The 24,935-nt window shown below is 36.7% G+C and overlaps 1 protein-coding gene across 1 annotated transcript in view; it reads left to right on the top strand.

Moving 5' to 3' along the window:
* Window positions 1-23,564, top strand: part of LOC119812945 (probable ATP-dependent RNA helicase DDX60) — a 107,845-nt gene extending 84,281 nt beyond the window's left edge. The window contains exons 32-38 of the mRNA XM_038327990.1: window positions 1,493-1,634; window positions 8,578-8,699; window positions 10,129-10,276; window positions 11,094-11,236; window positions 15,959-16,110; window positions 17,689-17,751; window positions 20,695-23,564. Of these exons, the coding sequence (XP_038183918.1) occupies window positions 1,493-1,634; window positions 8,578-8,699; window positions 10,129-10,276; window positions 11,094-11,236; window positions 15,959-16,110; window positions 17,689-17,751; window positions 20,695-20,794 (870 nt within the window). The 3' untranslated portion in view covers window positions 20,795-23,564. The remainder of the gene's footprint in view (window positions 1-1,492; window positions 1,635-8,577; window positions 8,700-10,128; window positions 10,277-11,093; window positions 11,237-15,958; window positions 16,111-17,688; window positions 17,752-20,694) is intronic.
* Window positions 23,565-24,935: the final 1,371 nt, after the last annotated feature.

The following is a 24,935-nucleotide window of genomic DNA, read 5'->3' as shown; positions in this document are numbered from 1 at the left end:
GAGAGAGAGAAAGTTGATTCCTACCTCTTTCACCAGGAACTGCAGTGGCCCTGCAGTCTTCCCCAGTCATACAATTGTTACCCATATTCAGTGGTTCAGTGGGACTAGTTTGGTCCTATGCAGGTTCCTTCCCTGTCCACCTGGAGTTGATGGTCTTGACCCCTTTGTTCGTATTCTCACTCCTCCCACTTTTCAACTGGACTTTGGGAGCTTAGCCCAGTGCTCTGCTGCAGGTCTCTGCTTCTGTTTCCACCAGTTGCTGGATGGAGGTTCAATGATGACATTTAAGATAGTCATCAATCTGACTACAGGGCAAGTTCAGTTCGGGCACCCTCTCCTCTATTGCTTAGGGTCTTATCTGGGGTCATTCTTGTAGATTCCCAGGAATTTCTCTAGTGCCAGTTTTTTTTTTGCCTCATAATGACTCCCTCAATCAAAATATCTCTTTCCTTGCTCTCATCTCTGTCCTGCCTCCATCTCTACTATCCTGTTCCCCCAAGATTTCCTCTCCTCATCTTCCCCTTCTGCTCTCCCTTCTCCCCCAACTCATGCTCCCAACTTTGTCAGGAGATCTTGTCTATTTCTCCTTTCCAGGTGGATTTATATATGTTTTCCTTAGGGTTCACCTGGTTATTTAGTTTCTCTATGGTCATGGACCACAGGTTTTTTATGCTTTACTTTACAGCTAGTATACACTTATGAGTGAGTACATAGCATGTTCATCTTTCTGGGCTTGGATTACCTCACTCAGGTTGGTTTTATCTAGTTCCATCTATTTGCATGCAAATTTCAAAATGACATATTTTTTTTACCACTGAGTAGTACTCCATTGTATAAATGTACAATATTTTCTTTATCCATTCTTCAGTTGAGAGCCATCTAGGTTGTTTCCAATTTTGGCTAATACAAATAATGCTGTGATGAAAATAGCTGAACAAATGTCCTCGTAGTATGATTGAGCATCCTTTGGGTATATGACCAAGAGTGGTATTGCTAGGTCCTATTGGTAGGTTGATTCCCAATTTTCTAAGAAACTGGCATACTTATGTCCAGAATGGTTGTACAAGTTTGTAAAACATTTTATATACATACATGTATGTGTGAATAGATGTAATATATGTGTAGGTGCCCGTAGAGACAAGAAGATGGCATGAGGGTGCATGAAACTGGAGTTGTAGCTGACTGTGAGGCACTCACTCAGTGTGGATTCTGGAAAACTGAGCTCAGGTTGTCTGGACGAGCAGCAAGTGTTGCTGACTGCTGAGCCATCTCTCCAGCCCTAGATTTTTGTTTAATCATATTGCATTATTGTATACCTTAGAGGACAATACCCAATAAGTACTGCTACTTGTAATTCATGTAATTATTAAAGTTGGGCTAGTTAGTAGTTATAGTCCTATTGGCATGTAGTATTTTAAACTGATAATTGATAATCCACTTGTTACTAATTCTGTGAGTTGAGTCAAACTAACAAATTATTTCTGTTCTCTAGGGTTATATAGATCAAGAAGGTAACCCTACAGGGTTTGCTGGCCTTGTGTCACATTTACATTACCATGAACCGTCTAATCTTGTTTTTGTCAGTTTTCTTGTAAGAGGTCTTTTCCATAATCTTTGTCAGCCAACTCATGAAGGTAAGTTTGAGGGTTATGTTGTCTGTGTGTGTGTATGTGTGTTTGTCATCAACATTATATCAAATCATACAGTATACAAATAATATATCATCATAAGTATATGGTTATATATCAAATAATATTTGATATATGTTATATATGTATAAAACTATATATGTGTGTGTATAAATTCTTCCCATGGTGGGAAAAACCTGATAGATTTATAGAAAACTAGAATTTCAGGAATATATTTATTTACTTATCACTTGAGAGAGCATCAGTTAAGCATAAAAACATATATATATATATATGTATAATCTTATTATTTTTATTTTAAGTAAAAAGGAGAATGATAATTATATAGGTAAATTATAGGTTTTCAATTAAGATAAAGTGAAATCAGTTGTAATAGATGTCCTATTCTGTGACAATGATTTTAAACTATTCACTACTGCAAGTTGTGACTTGAAAACTGTGTTTCCTCCAGGATTCTCAGCATACTGCATAATATACAATATTTATAAACCCTTTCCTTATAATTAACTATATGACCAACTTTGAAGAACAACACAGGAAGATGTTAAAGTATGAAACTCAAAATTCCACCCTCAGATAATAACTAGTATTATCTGTGAATATTGTCTGTAATACTATTTTCTTTGAATATAATTGTACATTGTACATCAACAACTGATATTTCATGGATTATGTGTCTGAGGTCAATTATACATATAAAATTTGCTGATGTTAGGGAAAATTGTATTAAAAAGTCCCATACAGCTTTTATGGAAAAACTTTGAGTTCAACATTTCAAAATAAATTCTTCCCACAATATCTCTGATGTAAATATTGCCTTCTCATAATATTTGTGATTAATGTTGTGATATTTTCCGGTGCATGGTGGCTTCAATGCCTCCTGCTTTTTTTTCTGTCACTAGCTGATGGAAATACCAGAGACCTCTCTGTCCCCAGAAATCTCACATCCTGCCTAGCTAATTGCTGTTCAGCTTTTTATTACACCAATTATAGCAAATATATCTTTAAACAATGTACAAATATCTCACAACAGAAATGTGTCATTTGGGGTGAGTTTTGAGGTTTCAGAAGCATATCAAGTACAGAGTCTCCCCCCCTTCGCTGCCTGTGGATTCAGATGTAGAACTCTCAGCTACTTCTCCAGTATCATGTCTCTTTGTGTGCCTTTCAAAATGATAATGTGCTAAACCTCTGAAACTGTAATCAAGTGCCAACTAAATGCTTTTTAAAATAAAAGTTATCATGATCATAATGTCTTGTCACAGCAATAGAACACTAACCAAGACAGAATTTGGTACCAGAAGCTCGGTATTGCTGTGACAGGCCTGCTACAGTGCTTGTGAACAGAAGGTGGACTTTGGATTGGGAAAGCAGTTAAAGATTTTAAGTGAGGCTTGGTGGGTCATACTAGTAGGAGCACAGAAGACAGTAGCACTGAGAGTGATGGAGATTATAATGGTTCAGTTTAAGAGATTTCAGAGGATAAAAATACTAGTATGTGGCCTAGAGACTCTTGTGATGTTTTGGTGAATTTTCTGCTCTTATCAAAAAAATATGCTATTTGCTAGTTTTAAGAGGTCTGGATTAATGACCCTGGCAGAGATTTCTAGGAAGCCTAGTATTGACTGTGTCCTGTGATTGTTAGTAATCATGCTTACTCAGATCTATAACAAAAAGGAGCAAGCTAGACAAAGAGAAATTCAAAATATACATAGTTTCAGGAGAAAAGGAACATGAGGAAGACTAATGGAGCTAAATCCTGCACTCAAGGAGATTAAAAGTTTCAATAAAAACCAGTTGTTAAATGGGATAAAGGGAGTGGTGACCTTAAAAAAAGACTTTACCCATCAAAGCTTCCAACTTGCAAAAAGGAGTAAAGAAAACATTAAGCAGTGTGTAGTGTTGAGCGGCGGGCTGCATTCCCACCTGACTCCTGGCTGCCTGGCTAGCTTATGCCCCGAAATAACAACACACAAACTGTATTCATTTAAACACTGCCTGGCCCATTAGTTTCAGCCTCTTACTCACTTCTTGATTAACCCATATCTAATAATCTGTGTAGCACCACGAAGTGGTGCCTTACCAGGAAGATTCTAGCATATGTCCATCTTGGGCTGGAGCTTCATCGCGTCTGGCTCCCTGAGGAGAGGCACAGCAATCTGACTGACTTCCTTCTTCCTGTTCTGTCTACTCCACTCACCTATGTTCTAACCTATTAGGCCAAGCAGTTTCTTTATTAATTAACCAATGAAATCATCAGATAGATAGAAGACACACCTACATCATTTCCCCTTTTTCTGTTTAAACAAAAAAGAAAGGCTTTCATTTTAACATAGTAAAATTACATATAACAAAACAGTTATCAAGCAAGAATTATAGTTATAATATTTATATCTATCTATATATCTACTTTATCTTTTATCATAACTAAGGAAAATTATAACTATCTATTTATTCTTCAACTCCATCAAAGACTCCAGAAGGATATAATATTACCTAGGTGAACAAGAAGTAAGCTACTTCCAAAACTCTAGAAATCACAGAGACATCTTGCTACCTGGACAGTCACCCAAAGTTCTTTTGTACCATTGGGGCATCCATCTTCGGCCTACAGGCCCATAAGTATCCAGCAGACATTTCCATGAAGCAGGAAATTTCGAAGGCAGTTCAGTCAGTATCTGCTGTGTCCTGCAGAATGTCTTGCAGACTCTTTCATGAATCAGGAACCCCGCAAGATCATCTCACCTATAGGCAAGTTCAGCAGTCCTCTCTCTGCAGGTTCTCTGTGTCCAGTTTATGTATTAGTCCAGGCAAGAGCAGTTTCTTGCCCAAATGGCTATCAAACTCCATAAGGAGCCTCTTCGATGCCCATCTTCCTCTTGAAGTAGATTGGTGCTGCCAGGAGCAGACGTGTCTCATTGTCATGAAAAGCCCTAAGTTATTAAACCATTAAAATGCCATATTCTGTAGTCTTTGAAAGATATTAGGAATGCCTATCTAACTGAAATATATCTCTGTATATCTAGAAAATCTAACTAACATGACTACAAGCTTAACTATTATTGATGATTATCCATTAACAACCTATATTTCCTAATTATATAGTACATTTTTAAATGAACTACACAATAACAATCAATATCAGAAATACATATACCCATAACAAAATTGACCTTAAATTTAAATCACTAAAGCAAAATCCATATCAATGCAAATTATTCATATCTATATCATATCCCCCTTTAAATGTAAAAGAACACTTATAAACAATATTTGGGAACATGGGCACAGTTATTTCTCTCCAAACTTCTTCCTGCTGAATGGGGACACTGTTAATTAGATCTTTCATAGTGTAACCTGTATGTCAGGTTCATCTCAGTCATCAGTTGGGTGAAGTAATTTTCTGAAGATGTTCACAGCAACCTTTCAGGAGGGCGTGGTCTATCATACCATATTGGGACAGAAGGAGGAATCCACAGTGTCTCATTTTCTGTAGAAACAAAAGAAGAATCTCGTTTCCAAAGTATCATATCCTTAGATCCAAATTCTGAAGTCAAGGTATTTTCAAAATATCTATCTTGGATTAGTTCAGCAGCATTTATAAACAAATATCTTTTAGCATCTGTTGCATCTTCCTCAGCATCCAAACAATTCAAAGAGAGCATAATAGCATACAGCATCAAGATTCTCTGTGTATTTTCCATCATTGTGAGGCTTTATTTTAATCTCTATTTTGTTTATTTTTACTTTTATTTTTTGAGACAGGTTCTCTATATATCTTTGTCCTGGAATAACCCTGTAGACCAGGCTGACCTTGAACTCACAGAGATCCACCTGCCTCTGCTTCCCCAGTGCAGGGATTAAAGGTGTGTGCTACAACACCTTGAACTCACAGAGATCTGCCTGTCCCAGGCATTGGGATTAAAGGTGTGTGCTACCACACCTTGAAGTCACAGAGGTCAATCTACCTCTGCCTCCCAAGTGTTGGGATTAAAGGTGTGTACCACAACAAACTACTTCCTTTTTTTCTTTTTCTTTTTTACTTTTAAGAACTTTAACCTTTAGCCTGCATATATTTTTAACACATTGTAAACCATTTAGAGGTTTTCTTCATCTTTGAATCTATCTTTACTGTATCTCTCTCTCTGTTTCTGACCACATGAGTCTTTAATTTACCAAACAATATCGGTAGGACTAAAGCCGTGACTTTGACAGCTAGATCCAGCCCATTCCTTAGCTTTCTGCGAATCCAGCCTTGTGGCTGAGATACCAGCCAGAGTCATGTTCATTGCCACAGCTCTACAGTGTTTCAAGGTCCCTGCCAGCAAGCAAGCTGCAACAGTGTTAACACTCAAAAGCTCCATAGTCAGAACCTCCTGCTTGAAAGAGTCAGAGTTTCCCCTGGCAGGACAGCCCAGAAAACTGGCAATTTTAAACAGCACAATTTTTTTCCTGCTATGGATGAAAACCGAAAAGCATGCAGTTAATTTTCATCAACACCATTTAAGTGTTTCATAGCAGGACCTCTTAAAAGAGCTGCAGGGTTTTGCAGCCAAAGCCAAGTCAGGAAGCCTCTCCCAGATGAAACCACTTGCTTGCCTCTAACAAGCAGAGCCAGACCTGAGAAATTGCTGTTATCAAGAAAACATGATTTACTCTATTCTTTCCCAAGCTTTCTCGAGCTTTCTGTGGATTCAGTTATCCACACTGGGTGCCATTCTGTAGTGTGAAGCTCAACACTACAGCAATGAAAGAAATCATGAACAGCAGAAAGCTTATGCAGATGTAATTAAAAGACAGGACCAAGTTCTAGCTCCAGCAAGCAGGAGAACTCGGCAAATTTAGCTACATAGTTCTGGCTTTAGGGTCAAGAATACAAGAAAAGGGTTATGGAATCTTGCTCTGTGACTAAGGGAAGCTCCTGAGGCCAGGCATTGTTATTGGCATCCCTGCATGGAGACTCAGAGAGGCCATTGCACAGATCTGTGAAAGTGAAGCCCAGATTGTGTTACAGACTTCGATATATTGGGGATGCCAGAACTGTGGGATGCCTGTCAAGGAGAGCTGCAGACAAGGTGTGGAACCAGCCCAAGAGAGAGAAGTAACAGTGGCAAAAGCTGAAAGGAGTTGGAGTCTGAAGAGTGTCTTGACATCAGACATAAAGATGCAGAATGTTGAGTTTGCCCAACTGGTTTTCAGTCTTGCTTTGGTCTCTCAGTATGCTCACATTCCTCCCTCCTGGAATGATAGTGTTTATCCTGTGCCTTTGTGTTGTAATTTAAAGCATGCAACAAAAAGGAGCAAGCCATTGGAAGCATGTGACCTGCCTTTATAGTTCGAATTTATAGGGAGTTATAGTAAAGAGATTGCCTTGAATTTCATAAAGGACATTGAACTTTGGAATTTTAAATAGTGTTGAGACTGTGATCAAGTATGGGGAATTTTGAACTTAGACAAAATGCATTTTGCATTATACTATGACTACAGACCTGGGTGGGGGGGTCAACAAGTAGACTGTGGTGGTTTGCGTGGACATAGACTGCATAGACTCTTAGATTTGCATACTTGGTCAGCCGGAAGTGGCACTGTCTGAAAGCATAGGAAGTGTGGTCATTTACAGGAAGTGAGTCACTATAGAGTATGCATTGAGGTTTCAAAAACCCCTGCAAAGTCCAGAAAATCACTAATAAATTGATTCATAAGAAATATATTGGCATAGGGAATAAGAAAAAGGAAAGGAGAATGTTTCAAATGGAGGTGAGAGGAATTATGGTTCATTTCCATATTACCAACTCAGCTTCTCCTGATTAACAATCTGATTATCAAGGAAGTACTTTTAAATGACAAGAGATTGTTGAGCACATGACAGGGATACTATCATATTGATCTATTGATCTTTTTATCTTTTTTCTTTTGCTTAATGCTTGATTGAAATCCAATAGGAAATCAGGCATATTTATACAGTGCCTGATGGAAATTTTTAAATATAAAAAAAATAAACCATGAGAAAGAAAAAAAAAAAAGAAAGGTTCAAAAACATTCGTATCAGAGAATGTATTCCAAATTTATTTCCTGAACTTTGAAAATTATTAAAAACATTGCATATTTTGATTACATTTTGAATAAATTTAGAAGTCAATGTAAAGTTCTCTTTACTATAACAGTGGTACGGATTTTAAATTATTACTGAGGAACTATTGGAATTTCACTCACCTGTATCCATAAGTGTATGGGGAAAGACATTCCAGTGATGAGCAGGTAGTGATGCTGCAGATGGATCTGTTGCAGCTCCTCATTAACTTGGCAACTAGCAGTTACAGTAGCAAGATCTCTTTGTTGATTTGAATAGGAATATTCCCCTACCGGCTCATATGTTTGAATGCGTGGTCATTTGGAAATGTACAACTTGAGGGGGGATATGGCCTTCTTGGTATAGATGTGGCCCAATTGGAGGAAGTGTGTAACTGGGGGTAGGCTTTGGGGTTTTGAAAGCTCAAGCAAGCCCAGTGGCTCTCACTTTCTTCTTTCTGCTTCATGATTCAGATGTAGAACTTTTAGCTGCTTCTCTAGAACCATGTCTGCCTGTGTGCCATGATGATAATGCACAAAACACCTGAAACTGTAAACAAGACCCCCAATTACATGCTTTCTTTGTAAGAGTTGCCATGGTGTCTCTTTACAGCCATAGAACATTGACAAAGACAGAGACATTATCATAAATTTAGTCAAAGTAAGCAAGGTCCAGTAGTAGGAAAGATAAAGATGATAATGACGGTAAATGCAGGAACAAAAAAGCTCAAGAGAGAAGCATCTGCAGATGAAGTTATTCTAAAGTTGTTATGAAATGAACATAGCATTTATTTTAGAAATGAAAAAAATGATGTAACCATTTTTCAAATATATGACATAGAACTTTTGTTTTTTACAGGTTCAAAACATTTTTCTGAAGATGTAATGGAAAAGCTGGTTTTAGTATTGGCAAATCTTTTTGGAAGAAAATATATTCCAGCCAAGTTCCAAGATGCTAACATCAAGTTTTATCAATCAAAGGTAAAATCTTCTGATAAAATTAATTAATAATACTATATAAATTGTGCCATAAATAATTCAGCAGCAATAGGTTTTTATAAATATAGGGTAGTTAATGTGTTTTATATGCTAATTTGTTCCTTTTGGAAATAGTGTGATGTTTTTCAATAACTTAAAAGTCACTCTGTGAATGTTTAAAGGTTACATACCATGTGATAAATATGAAGAAAGTACATTCATGATTTTAATTGATTCCATTCAAATGAAGTATTAATGAAAGGGTGTACAGGGGCTGGGAAGATGACTTGATACAGTGCTTGCCATGCACTCATGAGGATCTGAGTGTGCATTCCCAGCACTCACATGAAGAGATGTACATTGTGACATACCTTGTCATCCCAGAACTGCAAAGTCAGAGAAATGTGGATCCCTGGAGCTGCCTGGGGCGGGATAGCCTAATTGGAGAGCTCTCAGTATGGTGAAAGACCTTGCTTCAAAATATAAGGTGGAGCACCCACACACATATTCATGTTCACACACACATGAAATGCAGATAATTATACATTTAAGCCCCAAAGTCACCCTCATTGTTAAATTGTGTCTGGAGATGTGACTATGTCACAGTGTCATCTCTGAGAAAGCATTACAGAGTTGTCTGGGAAACCATCCCTTGACTTCTGGAGTCTTAGAAACAGCTCTCCAATTTTAATATTTTCATCTTGCTTGGTCATTTTTGAAAATGTGCATTTGTCTATTTAATTAAACAGTTGCATTTATTTCCATGAGGTTGTTCATAGCACTCCTTCTGCTCTTCTTGGTGCTTTGCGTTGATTTTCTTAGCGCCATCCATGTAACTTCCTGCTGTAGCAGTGATGGCATGGATGAGAAACGTGCAGTTCCTGTCTTCGCAGTTCTTCAGGTCTAGTCTAGAAGTCTTAAGTGAAGATGATTTGTGGGGGCATACTTTATATGTTGTAGTTTACAAACACAAACCTACAAAAAATTAGAGATACAGAGCTTTCATGTGTACAGGTTGAAAAACTCATCAACGGTGTTAGCCCAATGAAGACAGTGAGAATTTCAAAACCTCTCAACCAGGTGCAGTTGATTCTGAGCCTGAAAAGAAGCTCTATCTTCTTTGCTCTACAAACGCGTCCCTAGATCCTTTGAGATTATTCATGAGTCCAGTGGCAGTTGAGGATGTACTTCTGCTCTTACAAGAGCTGTTTTCATTAGGGAGCATCAGAGCAAGTGTTATGAGTAGAGCATTTGCTCTTTCAAGTGCAAGTAAGAACAAAAAATTTAACCTCATTTCAATCAAGAAAAAAAGAAAAAGTGGCTATATTGAAAACAATAAAGTTATACTGTCTGGTCTTTTACCTTCATTGCTTCAAGTTATCAGTTTTTTAGGAAGGTGTTCTCTGCTCTCTGAAAAACCTTTGGCATTTAGGTGTTCCTTGATGACCTCCCTGAGGACTTCAGTGAGGCCCTGCTTGAGTACAACACTCAAGTGACAGAGGACTTTGCTGCTTTTCTGCTAATTGTGTCCCGATTGGCTGATATGAAACAGGAATATCAACTCCCCTTGTCAAAAATTGGTAAGTGTGTTTCAGTTCCCTGTGGCTCAGTTTAGTAATAATCCTGCCCAAGGACATGTAATATGGATGCTAGGGATGCAGGCCGTTGGCAGTGCTCCAAGTCTCCAACTCTACCGTTTTTTGTCTCAGAAGGCTGGCACTTCAGAAAAGTCAGCTTGCCTTAGAATAAGCAAAAGAAAGTTGGGGAGGTTGGGACTGGCAGTTAAAATGGTAGTGGAGAATGAAACTAAAACCAATTTGAATCATTTTTATATGGTTTTGATTAAGGGCTGACTTTGGCTCAGTCCTAGAAAATGGAGCAAGGATTTCTCTGAGACAAGAGAATCCAGAGGAATTCTTTCTTTTATTATTTTTTATTTTTAAAACAATCTTATTTTACATACTAATCCCAGTTCCTTCTCCCTTTCCTGCTCCCCCTACCTTCTCCCCACCCCATCCACTCCTCAGAGAGGGTGAGGCCTCCCATAGGGTGTCAACAAAGTCTGTCACATCACTTGAGGCAGGACCAAGGCCCTCCACCCTGTATCTAGGCTGAGCAAGGTGTCTCACCATAGGGAATGGGCTCCAAAAAGCCAGCTTATGCAGTAGGAAATAAACACTGGTCCCTGTCTCTCACATACTGTCCAAACCACAGCTGTCACCTGCTTCAGAGGGTCTAGTTCAGTCTTATGCAGGTTCCACAGCTGTCAGTCCCAAGTCAGTGAGCTCACACTTGCTCAGGTCTCCTGTTTCTGTGGGTATTCCCAACATGGTCTAAAAACAAAAACTAAAGGAAAAAGAACAACAAAAGCGATTTATCTCAGCCTGTTCTGGTCAGAATTCACAGGTAAGGAACGTGAAGACTCGCCACTTGTGTCTCACCTGATGAGCTGCAGGGAAGGAAGGATGGCAGTTTCACCATTTGTTTGTCTGTCTGGAAACTTTGATGTGGATTTGCTTCATCCAGGAGTTTCAGATAACGTAAGTAAAGAGTGATGTTCATTAATCAGTCTCTCAGGACATTTGCTCCAGTCTAAGTGGTGTAGTAAAACAGACTGCTGTCGAGGCTGTGGAATGCTAGCATACAGATGATAAAACATTGTACTTTCCATTGTAAGAAAAATATTTTTATTTATTAATTTTCCGAGCCTCATCACAGATAACAATTTTCTCTTCCTCTCTCCTCTCCTCTTAGTTCTTCCCCCAACCTTCCCTCTTAACCTGCCAGCCATACACTCCTTCTTTCTTTTCAGAAAATTGTGGGCCTCCCATATATATCAGTTAGTCAGGCATATCAAAAAAATAATTTTACAAAAAATAATTTTTAGGAGTTTTGATTTCTTTATTTTGCATGGATCACTGTAAAAAACTGGTTGGATATGTAAGAGATTGCTGGTTACATATGTTGAATAAACACTACTAATTTTTGAGCATTTTAGTTTCTTTTCCCAAGATGGATGTGATGGCTCATGCCCATCACATAACTGGGGATTCTCAGCATAACTGGAGATGCTGAGACAGGAGGACTGCTACCAATTTGAATATTGCATAATGAGTTTCAGGCAGGGCTATAGTGCCTTCCTGTTTCAGGATGAGAAGGGACTGGAGAGAGAAGAGGAGGAGGGAGAAGACAATAACAAAATAATTCTGCTTTCCATTTATTATGCAATTAATTTATGAAATATAACAATTACCTTTACTTCCTTTTACATGCAAGATTTCCATGAAAATTCAGATGGGCATTTACACATAAGAATTAGCTAGAAAATCTGAGTCTTGTTGCTGCAATATCAGCATCTATTAGAAGGTGCATGCATGAACTCATTCCCTCTCACCTTCATCAGCATCAATTAGAAGAAACTTAGGTGTATGCCTGAGCTCTCATGAGGATTCCCACTCACCCTTGCTGCCCACAGAGTTCTAGAAAGCAGCTTCTGCTTCTTTTTCCTTCATTTTGAAGCATCTGTTATAAGTATTTAGACTCATGTCACTTGACCATAGCCTGATTTTTACTTGACCCAATTCACTTTATAGAAATTTGTTTTACTATAATAAGGTACATTCTCTAAAAATTTCACTTACTTGTATTATTTGTTAGTTTAATGTTATATTCTAGTGGCTTATAAAGAGAGGAATACACATAAATTGTGGACTCACACCTCTTCTGTATTTCATTTCCTTGTGCTCCACTAAAGTTACCCAACTTTCCAAATTTTTCTGAAAATAATTATTTACAAATGACTATTTTTTATGCTTGTGTTTTATCATATAAAAGAGAAGGGATGGCTAATTTCACTCTCCTGGAGTATCTTTTCCTGTATTTAGTTTAATATCTGTAAGATTCATCTATGCTTTTGTAGTTATTATGAACTAACACTGACAACTTAACCCGTTATTCTTAGATCTTAACCATGTGGTTTGGTTATTTTCTCAGTGCAGCATTCTCATCTTGCTTCCTCTGCTTCTGGATGACAACTACTCCTCTGCCTTTCCTCTTCCCAGAATTCTCTTAGTCTGGCTGCTCTGCCTCTACTTCCTGCCTGACTACTGGCCAATCAGCATTTTATTAAACCAGTACTAGTAAGAAATCTTTATAGTGTACAGCATTTCTTCCTTTTTCTTTTCAAAACAAGACCCTGAATTTCATCTCCTTTGTTTAGCTTTTTTCCTGACCATTGTCTGTAGCAACTTGTAACCAACACCCTAAATAAAGACAAACATTCATAATCCATTTTCGTGGGGAGGGGGTGTGGGCAATGTTTTCTAGGCTACTTCCTGATGATTGGCAGTGCTGATAATCTTACAGGAATCCAAAGAAAATTTAGAATTTTCAAATTTTGGTCAGGTCTTGCCTGGAGTATTCTGTGTGACTACATCATCTTAGCCAGCAGCCTTGAAGCTATTCTGGATACAGAACTAAGAAGAAACTGCCACAGAGGTGCTCTAAAATGTTGGATCATTTATTTGTTCCCATTGGAGATTTTTCAGGAGGTATTCCTCAAACCTTATTTTTCTTAACCAAGAATGAATCCACAACCTCTCATTTCCTGTGGTAACAAAAGCAAAACTTTATCTCCAAAGAAACATATCTTTTCACTTGAATTTTGAAGTCAAGACATTTTTAAAATATATAGATTGGATTAATCTAGCAGCATTAATAAGCAAATGTCTTTTGGCTGTTGTTGCTCAATACTCAAAAAAACAATTCAATAACATACAATATCTTTTCTTTCTTTCTGTGACTTTTTTCTTGTTCTAATTCATTATTTTTAATTATTAAGATTTTTAGTTTTTGAGACAGAGATTCTCTGTGTATGTTCTGCTGTCCGGAACTCACTCTGTAGTCCATGCTGGCCTTAAACTCACAGAAATCCACCTGCCTCTACCTCCCAAGGCCTGGGATTAAAGGCATTAACTAACACACCTAGCTATCTATTTTTTAAAAGACCTTATTTTTTTCAAGTCTATATTTATTTTTAAACACTATAAAACACTAGAAGGTTTTATTTTCTGTGTGAATTTGTCTTTACTGTTCATCAATATCTTTTTCTGAGTCTTTAATCTGTTAAGAGTCATGGATAGGATTAAAGCAGTGACTTTGGCAGGTGGATGTGCCCAAGTTTTTGTCTTCCTGAATCTCGGTTCATGGTGGAAGTACTGGAAGGAGTCACTTTTTTTGCAACAACTTTGTGGAGTTCCTAGGTTCAAGAAGCATGCCACCACCAAGAAGTATGTGACCCACTGTTCATAAACACCATTTAAAGATTTGGTGGAAGGCCTCTTAAAAGAGCTGGGGGGATTTTGCTGCTAACCCTGAGTCAGGGAACCTTTTGTAAAGGATCCCAGTCTCTGCTTGCTGGCATTAAACAGAGCCTATGGGAGTAAAAATGGTTACCTAGAAGCTGCATTTGATTCTGTTCTTATCTGTCTAGAATCCTTTTCTTTTAAAGCATTCTCAGGCATTATGTGGATATTCTTATCAAACTTTTGGGCCCCAATTTGTAGACATTTGCCTGGTCCCACAGTCATTCAATCCCAACTAAACACACAGAGGGTTATATTAATTATAAACTGTTTGGCCTATTGTCCAGTCTTATTACTATCTCTTACAACTTAAATTAACCCATAATTTTATCTATGTTAAGTCACATGGCTTGGTATCTTTTCTCAGTACAGCATTCTCATCTTGCTTCTTCTGCTTCTGGATAACAACCATGTCTCTGACTTTCCTTTACCCAGAATTCTCTTAATCAGTTTACCCCACCTATACTTCCTGCCTGGCTACTGGCCAATCAGCATTTTAGTAAAGCATTATGACTGACAAATTTTTACAGTATACAAAAGCATTATCCAGCAACATGTTTTGACATGAAGCTCTAAATTATTTTCCATATACCATAATACTTCACAATATAAAACTATACATTGCTCTGCCTTCTGTCTATATTTGGCCTGTTTTTAATTCTCTGTTGCTACAAACACTTGGTATTAATGTCTGGTAATGTGTACTACTTTCTCTTAGTTGTAACTTTCTGGGTCATAAGAAAATAGAAATATTAAAATGTTCATGACTATTACCCATGACTCCCAAACCACTCTAGTGTTGTAGAATATTAGTTAAAGATGTGTTGTATTTGTTTATGCTGTAGAACATTCGTTTAATGATGGAAGGTTGTGTTGCATTCTTTTTGTGTTGCATTTGTTAAACTCTGTGAAGCTGTTACTTTGCCTGTCTAAAACACGGATTGAACTAATAAAGAGCTGAATAGCAAATAATGCAGGAAATGGATAGGTGGGGCTTCCAGGCAGAGAGAATGAATAGGAGGCAAAATCTGGGAAGAAAGATCAAGGAGCAGGATAAGGAGTAGGATAAGGATCAGGACTTTGGGGCCAGCCACCCAGATACACAGCAAGCCATGAAATAAGAAATAAAGAAAGGTATACAGAAATAGAGAAAGGTAAAAATCCAGAGGCAAAAGATAGATGGGGTAATATAAGTTAAGAAAAGCTGCTAAAAATAAATGAAGCTAAGGCTAGACTTTCATAAGTAAGAATGAGTCTCTGTGTGATTTATTTGGGAGCTGAGTTGCAGGCCCCCAAAGACCAAAGAGTAAAAAGTAAACAAAACAAACAATTATACTCTAGACTGTAGTTGGGCCTGTTTACAGTGTCACTAGCCCTATATCAGAACTCCTGTTGGTCACATGAGGCAGAGATTTTGCAAAACAAATGGAGACAGAAAACTACTTATTTCCTTTCTTCTCTTTTTTATTGTTTTTGTTTTATCCATTCTCTACTTTTTTTATTCTGAATGTTGATTCTGAAAATCATTATACTTGTTCAGTTTAATATTCTCTTGTCACTTGCTGGCCTCCTGCTCTGTGAAACCCCATTTGCAAAGGTAATCTCTGAACTGTTAAGGAGATGTGAAATTTTTTTAATTACCTTTTCTTTCCTAGTCAGTGTTGCTCTATTCCAGCAAGGCTGGTGGACTTGCTGTCAACATGCTTGGAGGACAGTCCTCTTCACAGGTGGAGCCAAGCCATGCCCTAGGATGCTCTGCCTCAATATGTTCAGAAGGCAGCTGTTCTTCTACCAACAGAGTGTTCTTGAAGAGCATTGATGAAGATGAAATGACTACAGGTTCTAAGTTAAAAGTCTTCTCTCCTTGTGAATAACCATTCAAAAATTCTATTTCTTTAGGTCGTTCTAAACACAATTGGTATCAATCATACCCAAGCCCCGGTGCTGTGGACACACAGATTCGATAGTACAGGAAGAAAATTGCCACTTAACGCATATGTACTTGACTTCTATAAGCATGGATCCCTTGTGGGATTAGAACAGGACAATAGGTACGTTCTCTCCTGATAATTCCAAGAAACGGTTAACCCTGCCATGTATGTTAGATTTTCACTTCCAGACTGATGATAAAGATGATGAAATACTATACTATTTTTATTTCTAGTTTGTCAGCAAATTTTTGGCATTTATACCAACTGACTTACCTAAATATATATTCAGAATGTATCTTTGTGAATATTCAAATATAATATATCTTTATATTTATTAGAGTTCTATGTAAGCATCATTTGGTATTTTAATGACAAGTAACAATCTGGTATTGCTTAAGGCCTGAGAGAATATAAAGTATCTAATTTTCATATCTGGTTCTGAGACAGTTATTTTAGTTTGTTGTCAGAGAAGCCATTTCTATAAGTATAAAAAGAACCAAGCATTATTTAGGTCACTCTGCATACAATTACTGTGTTGTGGCCACAAAAGTTGGACAGTCAAGGAAGAAAACTGCCACGTAACACATTTGCACTTGGCTGCTGTAAGCAAGGATCCCTTCTGAGGTTTGACCAGGTAAATAGGTATCTTCTCTCTTGATAATTTCAAAAAATAATTAGTTATGCTAAGTATAATAGATATTTATGTCCATAGAAATATTTTCCAAAATGCTAAACACATACATCTAGAGCCAAATACACCAAGGAATTAAATATATATATGATATAAAAATTTGAACAATACTTATTAAGATATAAAAAGTTTTGATAGTATTCAGAAAACTCCTAGAACACTCTTGTCTATTCAACTTGATTTATTATTGTCAAGAAAGTAGTTGTTGCATTAGCAAATATTATTTTAAGTTTTTTAAACTTAATCGTTGATAATCTTATAATTGTATATAAGACAATATGGCTACACTTCATCCACATCGTTTATCTTTTCCCAATTGTACCCCTAAAGCCCGGCAAATCATCCTCCCATTTTGGAGTCTTCGAATTTTTTTTCTTTTATTTTGGGACCCATTGAGTTATATGAGGGCTGCCTACATGAGTGAGGAGCACAGGGACCTACCAGTGACTATGATCCTGAAGAAAAACAATTCTCCCTTCTTCAGTTCACAGGCCCTAGGAGCCTACCTACTGCTCATCCATGTCAGCATGTTAATGGTCTTTCTCTCATCCACACCTGATGTTAATGGTCCCTTTCTCATCCATGCATGATGGATGTTAGTGGTCCCTCTAGCACAGACCCTGTGCAGGCGACCTCAGCTCCTGGGAGTCATGAGTCATACCATGCCCAGAAGCTGGCATTTCACAGCACTCCCCTCACTTCCAGCTCTTAGTTCTTCTTGTCTCCTCTTCTGTGATGCCCTGCCTTGGTGAGGTGACACAGATGTTCCAAATAGGTATTAGTGCTCAGCTGTTACTTACCCTCAGCACTTTGACCAATTGTGAGCCACCTATTTAAAAAGCACAAAAACCAAGAAACATAAAAAACCCCAAACCCCAAACAAACAAGTTAAGCAAACAAACATAGAAACAGCTTGTGTTACCATGGCTAAGACAGCTATAATTTTGGGGTGAATTAATAATAGTAGATAATTTTGCATCATTAATTTTAGTTTTTCTGTTGTTTAGGATAAATCTTGGGGAAGCTTACCGGTTGTTGAAAGATTTTTACCTTACCATTAAATCTATCAGGTATGTTACATGTTTCCTATTTTTCAGAAATTTAATTGTAATTTAAAAATGTTGAGTTTTTTCATGGTCCAGGTATGGAAAAGTATCATGGAGCCTGTCACACACCATTCATTTCCACGTCTTAGAGGGCTTATGAATCTCCATCTGTACAACCGCTTGGTTATATTCTCTAATATAATTAATTACATAGTACTTTGGAGATTAAGGTCCATCTAGATAGAGTCTTAGGCTCAGGCACTAACACTAACAGGAAACTAGTCCAGAACATTACTGATAACATATTCTAATATTCCCAGTGGTCTCAATTGCAAAATCTTGATAAACACACAATGTTTCTGATGTAACATCAGGTCTCCAGGTTATATCATGTGCTTCCTCTTGAATATCTTGCTACAACCTATATTTTTCTATGGCGTTTGTCTAACTGTCAGTGCATAGTCACTTCCTTTTTTGATATGCAACAAAGCCTAGTTAATCACAAGCAATATTAAACTTTATATGAACACCCCATCCTTAGGCTCCATTGACCATGTAATGTCACCTATTTAAATGATCATCGCCCAGTCCCTCAGGTGTAAGTGAATTTCAACACTTTAACAGTGTTTCTTTATTTTACCATGGGTATATTAAAAGTGATCATAAATATTATCATTATTACATCCTTAATAAGCAATTATTTGTTTTATTTCCTTGGTCAGAGCTGAATTAGACACATATACACACACATAGTGTGAAATTGAGGCACACAAGAGCAGAGGGAATACCTTTGTTCATCTATAGCAGTGGTTTTTAACCATCCTAATGCTGTGATCCTGTATTGCAATTTCTCATGTGGTGGTGACCCCCAACCACACAATTATTTCATTGCTACTTTGTAAGTGTAATTTTGCTACTATTATGAATCATAATGTAAATATTTGATACGTAGAATATCTGATATATGACCCCCAAGTTAAGATCACTGATCTACAGCATCTCTAGGTGAGGTGGCACGTAATTATCCAAAGTTTAATCTTAATAACAACTCAGTATCCTCCAGAGATACTAGAGTTGAGTCAAAAGCCAGGCTGAAAAAATAACATTAATTCATTTGTTCATCTAACCAATGTGGTTGCATCATTTGTTTGAGATACTTTTAAACACTTGAGGTACAAGGATTTTTAACTTCCACTCTTATAGTTTTTTTGTATTAGCTACTTTTCTGTTGCTGTGATAAGACACTGTGAACCAAGGCAACTTATAGAAAGAAGAAAGACTCAGTTTAGTTTATGGTTCCTGGAAAATCTGAGTCTTTTTCAGGAGGATAATTCAGGGTTACCTTTTAGAACTATGGCTGCATATTTTGAGCATCATGGACACAGAACAGTGAATATGAGTGTGGCATAGATCTACAGTCTTTCTATGTGGTTGACATGTCAGATTGTCTCAAAGTGTGCAACAGTGAGGGTTGTCAGAAATGAATGAAGGTCTGAATTAAGGAAACGGAAGTAACGATTCAGGATATTAACTCCACAAATACTGATACTTATGTTCATATAGTAGGTAAAGATGACCAAAGTTTAAATTGTTGTTAATGAATCTCTTTTTTCTTTCCCTCTGTCTCTCTTACACACACACACACACACACACTACATTGTGAAAGTGACATTTGTGGAGAAGTTAAAAAATAGAATTTGTATATTGTGGATATCAGAGGATATCATTCATGTGGCTATCAGAAGACATCATCGCAATGATTAGTCTGTAACTCAGGAGAAGTAAATTAATGTTGCAGATAGAGATTTCAGTTGTTGATGAGTTAAGGCCCCAGGAAGATGAATCTCTAGTAGGGGCAAAGTATTAAACAATGAAAGGCAAATAAGATGTTAGATTGGGCTTTATTTCCACCAAGGCTACTCTCTATGAACTGTTCATTCTGTGTTTCTTCTTTCTTTCTTCATGCCTTTGTACCAGTTTCTTAATGCTAATGTAGCAAGTTGTCATGTAATGATATAAACCTACTTAAATATTATCATTCTGGAGGTCAAAAGTCATAAGTGTTTTCCACTGTGTAAAACTGGGTATCTGGACACTCTGGGAAACCTTGGCTCTTTCCCAACCTTGTCTGCATCATTTTAGGGGTTCCCCTGCTCACTATTTCCTGATGTCTTTGAGGTCAGGGATGTTCAGTGGAGAGAGCTGAGACTGTGTATCAAATCAAGTGTCCACATTTCACTCCTCTGACATCAGTTCTTACTTTCCTCACACCATGAGCACTTTGGAGAAGTCCATTGGTTCTACCTAGAGGACCCAGAATAACCCCCTGCATTCAAGATTAATTATTACCTGTGGCCTCTTCTATGTTGGTAATTCTGCATTGGCATGGAGCCTAACATGGTTACAGGTTTCTGGGGATTTAGGTGAAGACATCTAAATTAGATGAGGACCATTATTCTACTGGCCATGTCCCACATTCATTTTTTTCTCTCCTACCTGGAGAAATAAAGAAAACTTATCTTCTCTATTGTGAATTACAGTCTTTTATGACTGCAATAGCTGCAAAACAAAACAAAAAACAAAAACAAAAACAAACAAAAACCAAAACCAAATAACAAGACAACAACAACAAACCCCACAAGTATGTCCAGAAGATATACAGAGAAAAGAAAAGAAACTTTTGTTGTACTATTTAAGGGAGCACGGATCCAAGTACATAGAATTTGGTAGCCTTTCAATTACTCTTTGGTAATAAAGGCACTGCACTTATTTTCCTTTTCCTTTCCTATTTGTTTTGTATATAAATTATTTGGTTAATGAATTTGTTTCTTATAAGTATTCCTTATAATTTGCTAATAATATTTCATCACTTTACAGGATAGCTTTTTAAATAATACTCATGACCCTTAGTTGACTAATGGTATATATATATATGTGTATGTATATATGTATGTATTCTATTTGCAGTGTCTCCTTACGTGAACTGTGTGAAAATGAAGACGACAACGTTGTTTTAGCATTTGAACAATTGTCTGAGTCTTTTCATGAGAAGTTTGAAAAAGTGTGAAAAGAAAAACTTTGTAAATCACCTAAAATATCACCATATAAGCGTTGAAAGATATATAGGTTTTATTCTCATTGATGATCAGAAAATCATACACAATAAAATGCAATGAGCAAGCAACTTGCTGTGCTTGGCTCTGAGCATTCTTGGCCATCCCACTTGATGTGCCTAAAACTTAGTTTCTTTAAATGATTGACTAAAAATGTTATGTCTCCAAATTATTGAGGATTGAATGAGAAGATGTAGAATTTGCATATTCATGTTTGAAGATTTTTTTTATACTCTGTGAGACACAAACAAATATCGTTTTTAAATATTTTCTCTGTTAATATATGTAAAAAATTATTAAAACTAGAAAAAAATAGCAGTATCCTGAAAATGTAATACATTTTTCCAAATCAACATAAAAGGATTATACTTCTGAGAGATGGCTGTTGAAATAGTACATTTTACAAAAGAAGCTACTTGTAAAAATTTTGTTTTTATTGATTTTTGTGAAGCTTTAAAGAAACATATAGCTAATGTTTTGCTTCATTTTAATTGTATATACAGATTGTTGAAATAATAACCTCATTGGTTTCATTTGTGTGAAATATATTCATCTAGTAATTCACTAGCATGGTACCATTAATTCTGTAGAATTACTTACATAGGATCATTCTGTAATTGAGGCCTCAGCCTCAATTCTCAACTTTAGAATCTATATGAAACACCCAACTCGAATTTACAACACTGAATCCTCAAAACAAAGGATGAGTCTTTTCTGTTACTCACTGAACGATGCTCTTTTTGGTGTCACCATAGGTAGATGGTACTGATTAAAAATAATAAAAAACTGCTCTGGTTCATTTTTTTTGAAGAAAAAAAATCTAATTACTAAAAATGATGTAGAATTTCATGAGCAATGTTAGAAATCTCTACCTTGGTCGTGGTGGTGTGGGATGCAGTCGAAACTGCTTTCATTCTTTAAATGTTACAGCAGTGCTGTAAACCAAGACACTTAGAATCCTGCCTAGCACCTTGTAATTGCTACTCAGTAGAAAGGTACACAATCTGAAATTTATTGTCTTGTTAGTTGTAACTTAATGCTTGTGTTTAGTCCAGATGGGAAAAAAAGATTCCCCCATCTCTATATGCAAAATCTAATCTGGCTTATAGAGTTTTAGAGGAGTGAGCTCATTTTTGTCATCTGGGGTCTTCTTAAATGTGCAGAATTATATGTAGCATCTTTGAAGTGTGTCCCCTGGGAATGGGGGTAGGGCTGCTTCTTTAGTCTTTAGCTAAATCTAAAGAGAAAGCAGGAACAATTTCTCAAGAGTGAGTTTAGAAGAAACATGTCAACAAAATGGTGGAGCTCAAAAAACCTACAAAAACTATAAACTGGTAAGATATTTTCCTAGAATACTTTAGGACAAGATAGAGCTTATGATGATCCCCTGGACCCCAGAGAAGACAAAAACCAGGCAATGAGAGGAATGGGTATCCTGGGCCATGATACTTATCCCTCAAAGTTAGCAGGTTTCACACAGGGAAAAATGTTTCATACTTAAGTGAGTTCTACATTGGAGAAAGTGAGTTCAAGGTAGACATGCTTTACCCTGTCTCCTGGGTCTCTTGCATGGTGTTCAAACCTACCACTGTCCACAGAAGCAGAGTATGGGTCTGCATTGTTCTAGGCAAATAAAGTTTGGGTATGAGTCTAAAAGCAACAAGACATGAAGTTGACAAGATTAAGCTTTATCAAACTTTAAATTTCTGCATAGTAAACAACCAACAGAACCAGAGAAAATGCCAGAAAAAGGGGTAAACAGAAGAATATGCAAGGAACTAAAAAAAATCCCCAAACAGAAAAAAACCTCAAGCAATCACAGAAAATGAACAAATGACATCAATAGGCAGTTTTCAAATATGTAAAGAAATGGGAAAAATTACTCAACTCCAGTAATAACTAAGGAAATGAAAACTAGAAAGAATTACATTAAAATACATCATCCCAGTTGACTATGCCAAAAATGGCAGAAATAAGATTAAATATTATAGACATCTCATAGAAAAAGGGAATTTGTGCATTTTAGGTGGGAATGTTAATTAATGCAGCTATTTTTGAAAAACAACATGGATGTTTCTCAATATATATATTGAGACTTACATCATTTCCAGATTCCACTGCTGGAAAGTTAGAGACATCTGTACCTGTAGGCTGCTTGTAGCATTCCTAACAATAAGCCAAATGTAGAGTACAATTAAGTGTTGGATAAATGAGTGGTTACAGAAGTGTGTGTGTGTGTGTGTGTGTCCATAATGGAGTGCTCTCCAGTGACCAAAATGTGTAATTATGTCAACAGCAGAAATATGACAAAACTGAAGGACAGTGTGTAAAATGAAATAAGACACACACAGAAAGACAATGCACACAGAAGGAAGAAGAGTTATGGAAATAAATTAACAGTAAAATGGTGGTTATTAGAGGCTGGGAAGAGTCTAGAGAGTTAAGTGAAAAAAAGGATGGGATAAGTAGAAGGAGCAGGTGTTTGGAGAAATACCTTCTCATGCTCTATAACACAGTGAGATGATTGAGGGATGCCAGTTAATTACACAGTTGAAAATATCAAGTAGGCTGTTAAAATTCTCTACTGAAAGGAAATGATAAATGTTTGATAATGGATGTACCAGTTGCCCCAATCTGTTCATGATGCATTGCAGTGAAATATTACAGTGTATTCCTTGTATATCTCCATGTGTCCATTAAAGAAATAAAAAACTACACCTGAAATATCTGTGACTTTTCTTTTTCTGAAAGTATATTTATTTTACTGAGAGGTGTAGTGATTGCCTTTAATCCCAGCACTTGGGGGTCTGAGGCAGGCGGATCTCTGTGAGTACGAGGCCAACCTGGTCTACAAATGCTAGTTTCAGGAGAGGCTCCAAAGCTACAAAAAACCCTGTCTTGGAACAAAAAGAAAGAAAGAAAGAAAGAAAGAAAGAAAGAAAGAAAGAAAGAAAGAAAGAAAGAAAGAAACAAAGAAAGAAACAAAGAAAGAAAGAAACAAAGAAAGAAAGAAACAAAGAAAGGAAAAGTATATTTATTTTTATTTTATGGGTATCATTATCTGCCTTTTTGTTTGTAGTCATATCACATGTATGTCGAGTGCCGTCAGAGCCTAGGAAAGGGTAAGCCCATGCGACTAGAGTTACAGTTTTGAGCCCACCACGAAGGTTTTGGGACCCACATCTAGTTTGTCTAGTAGGGTAGCAAGTCATGGCTCCATCCCCATTCAAGGGCATTTCTTCATGTTAAGGATACACTTTAAAAAATAATCTACAAAGTTCTATTCACACTAGCCACAAAAACTAAAATAATGAGCCAATTAATGGCTCATTATTATAAATTATTATATTATAATAAATGGGATGCCAATTAATTACACATTTGAAAATATCAAGTAGGATGTTAAAATTCTCTACTGAAAGGAAATGATAAATGTTTGATAATGGATGTACCAGTTGCCCCAATCTGTTCATGATGCATTGCAGTGAAATATTACAGTGTATTCCTTGTATATCTCCATGTGTCCATTAAAGAAATAAAAAACTACACCTGAAATATCTGTGACTTTTCTTTTTCTGAAAGTATATTTATTTTACTGAGAGGTGTAGTGATTGCCTTTAATCCCAGCACTTGGGGGTCTGAGGCAGGAGGATCTCTGTGAGTACGAGGCCAACCTGGTCTACAAATGCTAGTTTCAGGAGAGGCTCCAAAGCTACAAAAAACCCTGTCTTGGAACAAAAAGAAAGAAAGAATAAAAGAAAGAAAGAAAGAAAGAAAGAAAGAAAGAAAGAAAGAAAGAAAGAAACAAAGAAAGAAACAAAGAAAGAAACAAAGAAAGAAACAAAGAAAGAAACAAAGAAAGAAATAATAAATTCGATGAAGGAAGGAATAAATCTCTATGCTGAAAACATAAACTATAAAAGAGATAGAAATAGATACAAATGAGTGGAAAGGTATCATATGCTGATAGAATAATTATTTTAATTATTAAACACATGCAACTTGATCTAAAGATTACATGTAATCTTATCAATCAAAATTCTAAAATTAACCTTAAAATGTATGTGGAAATCCAAGATGTTAACTAGCAAACTC

The sequence above is a fragment of the Arvicola amphibius genome, chromosome 4 (assembly GCF_903992535.2).
Source record: "Arvicola amphibius chromosome 4, mArvAmp1.2, whole genome shotgun sequence".
Classification (NCBI taxonomy): domain Eukaryota; kingdom Metazoa; phylum Chordata; class Mammalia; order Rodentia; family Cricetidae; genus Arvicola; species Arvicola amphibius.
This window is presented reverse-complemented; position numbering and strand designations above follow the sequence as displayed.